General features: G+C 33.2%; 1 protein-coding gene across 1 annotated transcript in view; it reads left to right on the top strand.

Moving 5' to 3' along the window:
• Nucleotides 1-13,519, top strand: part of SSH2 (slingshot protein phosphatase 2) — a 230,047-nt gene that overhangs the window by 81,946 nt on the left and 134,582 nt on the right. The window contains exon 2 of the mRNA XM_054573257.1: nt 11,950-11,993. Within this exon, the coding sequence (XP_054429232.1) occupies nt 11,950-11,993 (44 nt within the window). The remainder of the gene's footprint in view (nt 1-11,949; nt 11,994-13,519) is intronic.

Genomic DNA, 13,519 nt, shown 5'->3' with positions numbered 1-13,519 from the left:
TGTACTATACCCTTTAGTTTACATTTATTTTGCCTTACAATATTCACAGCCCTATAATGCCATTGATCTTTATTTTAATCAATATGAGGGCAAAACCTATGTCTTTTGAATTAGTTTGCCTGTAAATACACAAACCTAGTTTGTGTAAAGTAGAATGATTTAAAAAGTGCGTTTGTTTTACTTCACTAGAGAAATGTTTTTAATATTTCTTAGATTTTACTTGTTTGAAACTACTTTAAACTCTTCACTTATATAGGCCAAGGAAAAAGAATTTATGATCCCAGCATTGATTTAAGTTACTTATGCAATGCGGTTGCTCTAAAGGCTGAGGACCAGATCTAAATATATTATATAGCTTTCATAATTATCTCAGGTAACTCTCTTGCTTACCTCGCACTTGGATTGTGCATATTGAGCATTGTTTATCAGGAAAGTTATGTAGGAAATTAGGCAAGTAATAAATATTTCCTGGTAGTTGCTGGAAGGTGTTTGCTAACCAGGATGTTGTCTGGGGAGTTCCTTTTTATACCTGCTTCTGCTTCTAGAAATTGCAATTTTATGGAATTGATGGTGCCTTTTATGGTTCTGTGAATTTATGCATACAAATAACTCCGTATTAGGGTTGTACTAGTTTCTCAAGCAGAAAAATTTAACTACTGATAAGAAGGATGGATGTTTTTAAAGTTAAGCTTATTTATATAAAATCTGTAAATCAGGTATACCCGTCTTGTCTTTTATTGTTTACTTTTTTCTCCCTTTTCCTCCCCAGTTCTATTCATTAATCTTGATTGTCAGAATTCTAATGAGCATAAACATTATTGATGAAGCGTATTCTGAACTCCCTAAGGATGGCTGAAGAAAAGATTGCATTGAGAAGTTGGTTATAACAGTTTATTCTGTCTTAGACTATTAATTAGTGAGGGGGTGGCAGGAAGAGATGCATCAATATTTTTTCAGATTTTAGAGCATAAATATTTTCTAAAGTTATCTCAAGATATAAAATTCAAAGAAAACCAAGGAGAGAACTTCTTAAGGTTTGTGTAAATGTAAGGGAAAGGTAGATAGGAGCCTTACAGAAGTAAAAGTGAGGCTGGAGGGGAAAATGGGGAGATATTATGGAAATAGTTAATGAAAAACAAAGGATACTTAAAAGAGTGAGTAGCTGAGGAGCTTCTGAGGTGGATTAGATAGTCTATAAATTGACAATACATGATGCTGATTTTCAACACATTGGAGGGGAAATTCAGATGACTCAGTGCTTCTGTCTCATAAGATTTTACCTTTCTCATAAAAAGCATTTTGTATTCATGCAGTTCTAGTTGGACTTATATTAGTGGAGGAGGTGCTGTCTTGTTATATAAGAGTTGGTGGAATTTCCAGATTAATGGGGACTGTGAATGCAATTAAAGTCTTCCTGTCTTAAGTTGCCGATTAATTTTTTCATCTATCATTTATTTCCATTAATAAAATAAGCAAGGAGTGTTTTAATTGTGGAAAACTATTAATAATTGGTCTCTTTATGATGTTCTTTGAGTTAGCAGGGATCACTAGCTAGGTGTAACTTATATTAGGAATTAGATCACATTCTGATTTATATCTTCATATTTTTTCCTTCATTACAGCATCTATGTTTCACTTCCAGTAAGCTTGGAGGCTTTGAGTTTGTTGGTTTGTAGTGCTGAATCAACTTTTTTAGCATTTATTTTTCAGTCTTTTGTTTATGGAAGCCAAATAAAGTTAAGTGACATGCCTATATTTTTAGAGGTAGATCAAGAAATTAGACCAGATCATTAGCATTTGATCTTCTTTTCATGTGTCAACCTACCATACCTCACCTCCCAGAATTTAACTTGTATCTTAATTGTTCAATATCAGGCACAGGCTTAACTTTAAAGTTATATATAGCAGTTCCCTGGCTGGTGTGGCTCAGTGGATTGAGCACTGGCCTGTGAAACAAAGGGTCGCCAGTTCGATTCCTAGTCAGGGCACATGCCTCTGTTGCAGGCCAGGTCAGGCCCCCAGTAGGTGGTGCGTGAGAGGCAACCACACTTTGATGTTTCCCTCTTTCTCCGTCCCTTCCCCTCTGTCTAAAATAAACAAATAAAATCTTTAAGAAAAAAGTTACATATAGCAGCCCTCTGCAATGCTCCTCAAATATTTACACCAGAAGTTTCTCTAACAGCAGAGGAGAGTAAATAGGGAATCCCTGGCAGCCTGGGTATAGAGAGTTTAAAGGGGACTATTACAAAGCTGAAATTTGTTGGTTTACTTTAAATTTCATGCAAATAATTATATATCTGTTTCCATGTTACTATAAAAATATTACTTTCCGTCAGGTAAAATTGATGCTCTGGGAATAGGCTTTATATTCATCCTCTGGTTTCAATAATTTCTTCCACTCTGAGGCTTGACCTTGAGATACTTGTATCCCAGTTTAAAAAGCACAGCTCTACAGATAAAGAACATTGAATAGGATAGAAAAAGTTGTGAGCTTGAGCGGAGTTCACATGGCTAGCGCAGGAGTTCAGGAGCTGCTGTTCAAAGAGTGGGGAAAGGGAGTGTGTCATCTATTCAGATAGCCATCTGCCAGCAGAGGCTTTTACTTCTTGATAACTTATAAATTTTACCTTCAACTTATAAATTATGTCTCTTTTAAAATACTGGTCAGATAATATGTGTAATCGTCTACCTAATGTCTCAGAAAACATCTAATTAAGAAAAAGAACAGGAATTTGTATATTTCTCCATGTCCCTACTCCACATTTTAAATGTTTTCTTTTTCTGATTATAGTACATGATCATTGTAATCATTATATTCTGATCATGTTCTTATTTAAGTAGACAATATAAGCTAATGGATTAATAAAGATTTCTTATGCACTGGTATTTTCATTTACTCAGCTTTTCCTGTTTTTCTACAGTAAGGTGGCACACAACTTGTTTGCTATGATGAATAGTCTGCATTTGGTATCCTTGTACATAAATCTTTGAGATCTTTAATCTTTTTGTACTAGAATGTATTTCTAGATATAAAATTATAAAGTAAAAAATATGACCCCATTCTAAAGCTCTTGATACAGATTACCAGAATGATTACTCATTTTCTGATCCCCTGGCAGTCAGTATTGCACAGTATTATTTGTTTTATCCTAAATAATTTCATAGGGAAAATATGGTACAGCATCTGTACTTGAATTTTTGCTTATTAAATTTCAAGTTAACAATACTATTACTTCCTTTTCAGACCATTTCTGTTTTGTGAATTGTCTCCTCCTAGCCTTTGCCCATTTTTCTGTTGGAGTGTTTGCCTTTTTCATACTGATTTGTTGGAATTCTTTGTGTCTTGAGACAATCCATTGTTTGATATATGGTAAAAATATTTTTCTCAGTTTATCATTGGACTTTAATTTTTTAATATTTCCCTCACTCTCTGTGTATACACTTTTATATTTTGATATATGCATGACTGTGTACTTAAGAACATATATTCAATCATGTGAGGACACTAAAAAATAAATAGGTGAATTGTATGGTAGTGAATTATATCTCAATAAAGATGTTTAACAACAACAAACAAGAACACATACTCTGTGCAGATAATTTGAATATAAAGACAAAACGCAGTCCCTGCCTTCAAAGCTTACAATTTGGTGGCTCTTTCTATACTCTTTTCTGCAAGTTAGAGATGTTACTGCTCCCTCCCTGATTCTTATGTTAGATGTATGTAATTTTTTTTATTTAAAAAAACATAAATACATCTTAATGTAAAGTAAGAGTCTCAATGGATGATATATTTTTTGATATTTTATACTTGAGATTATGCGTATAATTAGAGAATAGGTTGTGAAACTTGCACTAAATTATTTGCTTTACATTCCACTTACAAGTATTTTTATCTTATATGTGAGTGGAAACACTGTTTACCTTATTTTAATGAATAAGTTCTTAAATTTTTCATACTTTGAAGAGTAATGCTGTCAAAAATTTTGTTATTTTAAAGTTTAATGAACTAGTTAATACATAGAATTTATAAATATGTAAAACATAAATATATAGAAGTGAGTACATTTTCTGTTTCTAGCGATAATCAGTTCAAAATATAATGCAAAAAAAATTAAAGTAATAACCCTAAATTGAAAAGACATATGCATTCATATGTTCATTGCAGTATTATTTACAATAGCCCAAATATGGAAGCAACTTAAGTATGCGTAAGTAGGTGAGTGGATAAAGAAGTGGTGCATATATACAATGAAATATGACTCAGCTATTAAAGAAAAGAAAGAAGAGAAAAGAAAGAAAGAAAAACAAGAGCTCTGGGCCTGGTGGTTCAGCTGGTTGGAGCGTTGTCCTATACACCAGAAGATTGTGGGTTTGATACCTGATCTGGGCGCGAAGCAGCTGATCTCTCCCCTCAAACCCCCCAAAATCAAGAAATCTTGCCATCTGCAACATGAATGAACCTAGAGGGTATTGTGCTGAGTGAAATAAGTTAGAAAGAAAAAGACAAATACCATATGATTTCATTTACATGTGGAATCTAAAAACAAAACAAAACACATGAACAAGCAGACCAAAACAGACTCAGAGCATTTTGATGGTTGCCAGATGGGAAAGGGTTTGGGGAAGAATAGGTGGAAAAGGTGAAGGGATTAAGAAGTACAAATTGGTAGATACAGAATAGTTATGGGGATGAAAAGTACAGCATAGAGAATATATTCAATAATATTGTAATAGTCCTGACACGGCGTGGCTCAGTTGGTTGAGCATCATCCTGCCAAGCAAAAGGTCACCAGCTCAGTCACCATTCGATTCCCAGACAGGGCACATGCCTGTGTTGCAAAACTGATCAATGTTTCTCTCACACATCGATGTTTTTCTCATTCTCTTTCTCCTTCCCTTCCCCTCTCTCTAAAATTAAATATTAAATCTTTTAAAAACTAATGTTGTAATAACTGTGTATGGCGTTAGATGGGTACTAGGTTTATCAGAGTGATCACTTCCTAAATTATATAAATTTCTAACTATGGGGTTGTACACTTGAAACTAATATAATATTGTTTGTTAACCATAATTGAAAAATATTTTTAAATAAATTTTAAAAATCCCACATACAAAAGACAAAAAAAAAAGAAAAAACCAAGAAAAAAATCCCATGTACAATAACAATAATAAAATATGTAGGCATTCATATAATAAATCACAGTACTGAAATTTTTGAAAACCATAATATTTTATGGAGAACAAAAGAAAAAACCTTACATAAATGGTGAGACAGTGTATGTGCTTAAATGAGAAAAATCAGTATTGAAAAAAATATAATTTCTTCCTAATTTCCAAAATGTAATGCAATTCAGCCAAAATTCAAAAGAGATTTTTTGTATCAGGCAGATCTAACAAAACTATTTTGAAGTTCATATGGAAGAATAAGTGGATGAAATTGGACACACTTTTATAAATTAAAAGGATGAGACTTTCACAGTCAGATATTGAAACTATTAACAGCCCATAACATTGTGGTGCCAGTATAAGAAAGAAATAGACCAATGTGACAGACTAGAAAGCACAGAAATAGACCCAAGTACATGAAAATATTGAGTGATTAAGGTAGCATTTCAAGTCAGTGAGGGGAAATGGGCCAATAATCAGATAGTGCTAAAATAACTGATTAACTGCTTGGGGAAAAATTAAGTTAAATTGTTTGTTAAGCCATATACCACAATAAATTATAAATGACTACTGAGCTAATATTTTAGGAAACTTAATTAAATGTTCAAGAGAAAAAAAGAGAAACTCGTAAAGAAAAAGGGCCCTGGCCAGTAGCTCAGGTGGTTAGAGTGCCATCCCAATGTGCCAAGGTTGTGCCAAGTCAGTGCACATACAAGAATCAACCGATGAATGCATAAATAAGTGGAACAACAAATAGATGTTTCTCTCAAATCAAATAAAAAATTTTTTAAAAAGAAAAAGATTGCTAGATAGGACTATCTAAAATAAAGTAGTAAATAGAACCCACTCCTAAAAGAAGATGATGATTTAGTTTACTAATTTATGACTAATTGACAATACTACCCCCATACACCTTTGTTTTTAAATCAGAATTCTGTTGTGCAAACATCTAAAATGATTGACCATATGCAAATGTGTGAAAGGTATAGCTATGAATATTCTTGTGCTAGAGATCATTACTACATTTTTGCATTTAAATTATATATAGTAAATAATGCTTGAAGATTGAAGCTACATTATAGAAAATGGAACACCTTAGTTAAGGACTTACCCACTATATTGGCCTCTTTTATGTTATTTTCAACAAATATTTATTGAGCATTGTTGAATGCTGAGGATGTTGTGGTGATTAAGATACAATTCCTGACTTCAAGGTTATAATGTGGAGACCAACAAGTAAACAGGCAGTGTGAGAATTTCTCTGCTAGACAACTGTATGGTTGCACTTGGAAGACAATGGAACTCAGTTTTAGAGACATCAAGGAAGGCCTCGGAGAAAGGCACACCCTAAGCTACAATCTGAAGGATAAGTAAAAGTAGGCAAGCAAAGAAGGGAATGAAGTTTATTCTAGACAGAGGGTATAACAGAGCAAAGTCTAAGAGACAAGATGGTCTGGCTTGTTGGAGATACTACAAGAATTTCAGTATAGCAAAATTCACCTGCAGTTGAAGTATGTAATATCTGAAACTAAGTGTTGTCGTTTTCCAAGGAGAAGGAAAATGCCTGTGATACTAGCATTGGTCAAGAGTGGAAGAAAACAAGAGATCAAAACAAAACAAAAAAAATTTATGGCACTTTGCCAAATCTAGCGTTAACATCTAAACAGTCTGGTGGAATTCTCAACATCTTTTATTTAGATGTTCTAGTAATGCTGTGTCCTAGTCATTGAGACCTGAGGACTCCCCCCAATACCCCCATTTGACAGCTCCTTGTCCTGCACAAATAAGAATCTCTGCTTAGCAGCCTCACCTCACTCTGACTTTAAAGGGATATGAGCCCTTAAAACCAAGCACCAACCCAGATGACCAAAAGGGAGAACCTAGATTGAAATCATGGTCCAGATAGTATATACATTGTTAGGCGTTGGCTTGTGTTGTGGTTAGAATGTGCCTGAGATGGGTGGGGAAGATCGAGGTTATGTAGCTAGTGATGATGATTGCTGCTGTTGGCATTCTAGGTATGCTTGCCATGTATTAACATTGTGCCTGTCTGCTAAGCCAGATTCCTACTGCTCCATTTTGTAATTAAGAAGCATTTTGTGTCTCAGAACTATATTCTTTGAAATATTTGTCTGCTAGCTTAAGGCTCTGCCCAAGGTTGAAGGCGCTGAAAATGGTCTTCAACATGTTTTTTCTCTTAGGATCTTCTATGGATGCTGTTTCTCCAGTTCAACCACATTGTAAACTTTGACTTGGCTGCCCTCTAGTGGATATCTGTGATTAACCAGTATCCTCTGACTTTAGGAAAAGTACTTCATTTTTCTTGATTGGCTTTCTAAGTTTAATCTGCTGTTTGCTTAAAGAATGTGTTATTGCCACCAAAGCAATATATTTATAATTTTATTCCATTTTCTAAGGTCCTGATAAATACCTTCCCTGGCTTCCCCATAGGGTCAGGTCTAGATGGCCTGCCCGCAGCAACTTATCTTTGGAGCCTGCTGCCGTATACACTGAAAGTAAAGGGATGGAAAAAAATAGTTCATGAAAATGGAAATGAAAAAAAAGCTGGGGTAGAAATACTTATATCAGACAGACTTTAAACAAAGGCTGTAACTAAAAAACAAAGAAGGGCATTATGTAATGATAAAGGATCAATCTAACAAGAGGATATAGCCCTTGTAAACATTTGCACATTTAGGAGCACCTAAGTATGTAAAGCAAATCTTGATGGACATAAAGGGAGAGATCAACTGTAATGCATAGTAGGGTATTTTAACACCCCATTGACACCAACGGATAGATCTTCCAGACAGAAAATCAACAAAGAAACAACAGTCTTAAATGACACACTACACTGGATAGATTTAATTGGTATTTATTTACAGAGCATTTCACCCCAAAGTGGCAGAATTCGTATTCTTTACAAGTGCACGTGGAACATTCTCTAGGATAGACCACGTGTCAGGACACAAAATAAGTCTCAATAAATTTAAGAAGATTGAAATTATATCTTCAACCACAGTGGTATGAAACTAGAAATCATTCACACGAAAAAAAATGAAAAACAAACACACAGAGGCTAAGTAACACATTACTAAACAATGAATGGGTTAACAATGAGATCAAGTAATAAATCAAAAGGTGCCTTGAAACAAAAGAATATGAAAAACAGCAACCCAAAATCTTGGGGACACAGTGAAAGCAGCCCTAGGAGGGAAATTCATAGCATTACAGCCCTACCTCAAGAAACAAGAAAAATCTCAAGTTAAAACAATATAATCTTACATCTAAAGGAACTAGAAAAAGAAAACAAAGAAAGCCCAAAGTGAGTAGAAGGAAGGAAATAATAAAAATGAGAGCAGAAATAAATGAAATAGAGTCTAAAAAAATACAAAAGATCAATGAAACCAAGAACTGGTTTTTTGAAAGTATAAATAAGAATGACAAACCTTTAACCAGACCCACAATGAAAAAAAAAAAAAAAAAAGAGAGAGAGACAGGACCCAAATAAATAAAATCAGAAATGGAAGAGGAAAGTAACAACTGACACCACAGAAATACAAAGGATTATTAAAATTTGACAAACAACTATATGCCAACAAATTGGACAATCTGGAAGAAATGTATAAATTTCTAGAAATATGCAATCTTCCAAATTTGAACCAAGAAAAAACAAAATCTGAGCAGACCAATTACAACTAATGAAATCAAAGCAGTAATCAAAAAACTCCCAACAAACCAAAGTCCTAGACTGGCTTCACAGCCAGTCTTCACATGGCGGCTTCACACCGGTGAATTTTACCAAACACTCAAAAAAGAATTAACACCTGTCCTTCTCAAACTATTCCAAAAAACTGAAGAGGAGGGAAAGCTCCCAAGCTCATTGTATGAGGCCAGCATTACTAATTCCAAAACCAGAAAAAGACACTACAAAGAGAGGAAGTTATAGGTCAATATCTCTGATGAACATAGATGTAGAAATCCTCAACAAATCATTGGCAACCTGAATCCAGCAATACATTGAAAAAATCATAACCATGTTCAAATGGGATTTATTCCAGGGGTGCAAAGTTTGTATGATATCCACAAATCAATTACCGTGATACACCACATAAACAAAATGAATGATAAAAAAATCAGGATAATATCAGTAGATGCAGAAAAAGCATTTGACAAAATCCATCACTCATTTATACTAAAAACTCAGCAAAGTGGAAATAGAGGGAACATAACTCAACATAATACAGGCCAAGTATGACAACACCACTGCTAACACCATACTCAATCGGCAAAAACTAAAAGTGCTTTTGCTTAAGATCAGAAGCAAGAGATAGATTTCCACTCCTATTCAACATAGTACTGGAAATCCTAGTCACAGCAATCAAACAAGAAGAAATAAAAGGCACCTAAATTGGAAAGGAAGAAATGAAACTGTCATTATTTGCAGATGAATTCATACTGTATACAGAGAACCCTAAAGATTCCACTGACAAAATACTAGAACTGATAAGTGAATTCAGTAAAGTAGCAGGAAACAAAGATTCAGAAATAACTTGTATTTTATAGACCAATAGTGACCTATCAGAAAGAAAAATTAAGAACCACATTTACAATTGCATCCAAAATTTGAAAACAATCCCGTCTATTTAAGTAGAATGAATAAGCTTTGATATAGTCATATAATGCATTCTCTTACCCCAGTAAAAATAAGTGAACTATAGCCATATGTAATAAGTGGATGAATCTTGTTAGTATATTAGTTGTTAAAAAACATATTGGGAAGACTACATATAGTATAATAAAATTTTAAAGCCCTAAAAATAAAAAATTAAATAATATATTGTTTAAGAATATAAGTATATACATTTTTTAAAAACAGTGGAATAAAAAATAATGTAAAGAAGTAGAGCCAGTAGGTAAATTAAAATAAAATTATCAAACTGTCAAAGAAGGCAAAAACAGAGGAATAGAGGAATTAAAATATAGGGGACACGCAGAAAATAAATGGTAACATGGTAGACTCAAATCTAACTATATCAATAATTACACTAAATGTTAGTGGACTAAACACTACAATTAAAAGGCAAAGGTTGTCTGAATGGATAAAATAAAGCAAGATCTCACTATATTTTGTCTATAAAAGACATTCTTTAAAATATAAAGAGATTGAAAAATACACAGTGAATATAAATCTGGAGTGGCTATATTAATATTAGATAAAATAGATTCAAGACAAATAGTCTTACTAGAAGCTAAAGCACTCTTGAAAAATAATAAAGTTAGAGGATTTATCTTTCCTCAAAAACTTACTATTAAAACGTATATATAAACTACAGTAATCAAGATGGTGTGGTTTGACATAAAGATTGACAAATAGATCAATGGAACAGAATAAAGAACTAGAAGTAGACCTCACTTATATGTAATTTGATTTTTTACAAAGGACCCAAGTAATCCAAAGTCTTTTCAACAAATGATGTTTGAAAACTGGATATCAATTTGAGAAAAAGGGGGAGGGGAGGAACCTCCACCCCTACCTCACACCATATAAAAATGGGGCAAGGTTAACCAGAGAGCAAATATAAAATGTCAGGGAGGAAATTTTAAAGAAAAAGAACACCACAGTATCATTAATTCTTTAAACTTTTCTTACTTTTCCTTCATATCAATATTCTTGTCTCTATGAATATCTGTGTTTTACCTTAACATATAATAATTCCTAATGTAGGCTAGGGAGGGGTAAATGATATGCTTTTTCAATGTGTTAGGAGGCAGTATTTCATTAGTTTTAATTCTAGTTTCACCATATGAGTTTCCTTGGGCAATTTCTTTCTTCTTTGTGAATTTTAGTTTCTTCATCTGTAAAATATTCATACTTTATTGAGTTTATTGAATTGCTGTGAGTTTTAACACCCTCAATTATTTTATGTGTTACTAAGAAAAAAATAAATGTTGCAATTAAACTATGATTCAGTGATTTTTTATTGCACTGATTTATCCTGTTATGTGTGTATGTTATAATCAGTGAAAAATATGGACCATGCACCTGTTGAGTTTATAAGGAATAAGTAGGACAGTATTGAGCAAGGTGTCTGACATGTTACAAATACTCTATAAGTAGTAGCCATTATGTTGATGGCAATGGTAATGGTGATTTGATCTTGAGCACTTTGTGAAATGGTGCTCATTGTTTAGGTTGTTCTCTGAGTATCAGAATCATTAATAGGTCATCTTGATGAGATTTGCTGGTGGTAGTCAGAATGACCACTTATTTTGAATTTGAAGTGGCATAACAATAATGTAACAATATATGTAACAATAATATAAGATTTTCAGTTAGTTTTTAGAGGTAATTCTTTAATTGTTAACACTTTGTTATCAGTAAAATTTGTAGACTATTGAAGTTTCCTCCAGGAATAACTCCTATTAATACACAGGGGTGGGCAAAATAGGTTTACAGCTGTGAGCACATGAAACAGTTTATTCTTGTATTATTTATTTGTATTATTTGTTTTATTATTGTTGTTGTTATTTTGTGTCCTTCCTTATGATTTATTTTTCAGATAATGATGGCTGGTAATTTAACTTACTTTTGCCCACACTTTTGTATTTCAACCTCCTAGGTTGGTTAAAGTCACTTTTTATAGAGAATTTAGTTCAAGTACACAGCATGAATAAGGTATTTCTACATGTAAAGCTTAGTAAAATTGCATTGTTGATATTGTGATATGAGACCTCAGTTGTAAATTATTTTTCTCATTTTCCTGTCTATCTATACAGGAGGCAGACAGTGGGGAAGAGGAATGCCGCTCACAGCCCAGGAGGTATGTGTTTATTCATTATATCCAGTAGCATTTCTTTTTGTTGTTGTTATTTTTCAATAACAGTGTATATGTAATATTATTCTGTATTAGTTTCAGGTGTACAGCATTGTGATTAGACAACTATGTACTTTATAGAGTGGTCCCCCTGATATTTCAAGTACCCACCTGGCACCATACATAGTTATTACTATATTGACTGTATTCCCTATGCTGTAATTTATACCTTTGTGCCTATTCTGTAATTACTAATTTGTACTTCTTACCACTTTTCACCTAGCTCCCGAAACCTTGTCAGTTCTCTCCCCTGTCAACTCTCAGTCTCTTCTCTGTATCTGCAAATCTTTTTCTATTTTGTTTGTTTGTGTATGTTTGCTCTTTAGATTCCACATTTAAGTGAAATCATATGGTATTTATTGTGCTTGATTTATTTCCCATCTATGGCCATATCCTGTAGCATTTCTGTAGTTAATGTGTTTTTGTCTAATTTTTTTCAGTCTTTTCATATTAGCTTATCCTGGATTTCCAAAGTGCCTAATTGGTCTTTCAAAATAGGATTGCTTTAAGAATTTAGTTTTTGGCTCAGATTTAAAATGGTAGATTGCATTATGCTATACACCTGAAACTAATATAATTTTGTGTTTCAATTATGCCTCAATAAATAAATAAAATGGTAGATTGTTTTTTCAAAAATGCAGAAAGCCTGATATTGGTCCAGTTTTAACCCAGGTCTCCAGAGCTATCTTGGGTAGTAAAAAAGCAAATTTTCTTTACCTTTTAGGAAAATATGAACTGAAGACTATTTTACCCTTCAGCTTTTTACTTATGTTTGTCATTAATTTTGATATATTTTGCAGTTCCTACAGACTGGTTAATATTTCACTTCCTAAATACAAAGGTCTGAATAACATACCCATACCTTTTAAATGCAATGACACTTTTTTTCTCCCTCTCATGGAATAGTGGGCATGCTGTTATAAGGGTACTGGTTCATCCTGCCATCAAAAGGCAAACATTGTGAGACATCTAGGAAGCATATAATAATGTTTTTGTTACATATTCTAAGTGGTTTTTGAAATCAACTCTCTCCCCTAAGAAGGAGTCCTGGTAAATTCTAGATAGTCATTTATATGTTACCAAACTTGTATCCTCTGAACTCAATCACATGAGCCATTCTGGATGATACAGAGAAAGGATACAATAAGCATGCTCATTATGGAGAAGGTGTCTAAAGGAAATACTTCCTTAATGATGAATTATCAGGCGTTTGTTTGTGTATATGTATCAGTCTTGTAAACTACAACATAATATAAAAATATTAATAGTTCCGTTTCATCAGTTACTAAGGTTATTGGCAATATTTTTCCTGTCTTGGTTATCACAAAAATTTTGGATTAAGCTTAATGTCTCTTAGGGAAGATCTGATAACAAAGTGTCACTCTTTTGCTTTGGATTAGGAGATAAAAACAAGAAGAAATTTTAGCTGCATGCTTACCAGATGCACCATAACTTTATTTCCATTAGAATGA

Source organism: Pteronotus mesoamericanus, unplaced genomic scaffold, assembly GCF_021234165.1.
Source record: "Pteronotus mesoamericanus isolate MK-2021 breed Mesoamerican mustached bat unplaced genomic scaffold, CSHL_Meso_final contig_246, whole genome shotgun sequence".
NCBI classification, from domain to species: Eukaryota; Metazoa; Chordata; class Mammalia; order Chiroptera; family Mormoopidae; genus Pteronotus; species Pteronotus mesoamericanus.
This window is presented reverse-complemented; position numbering and strand designations above follow the sequence as displayed.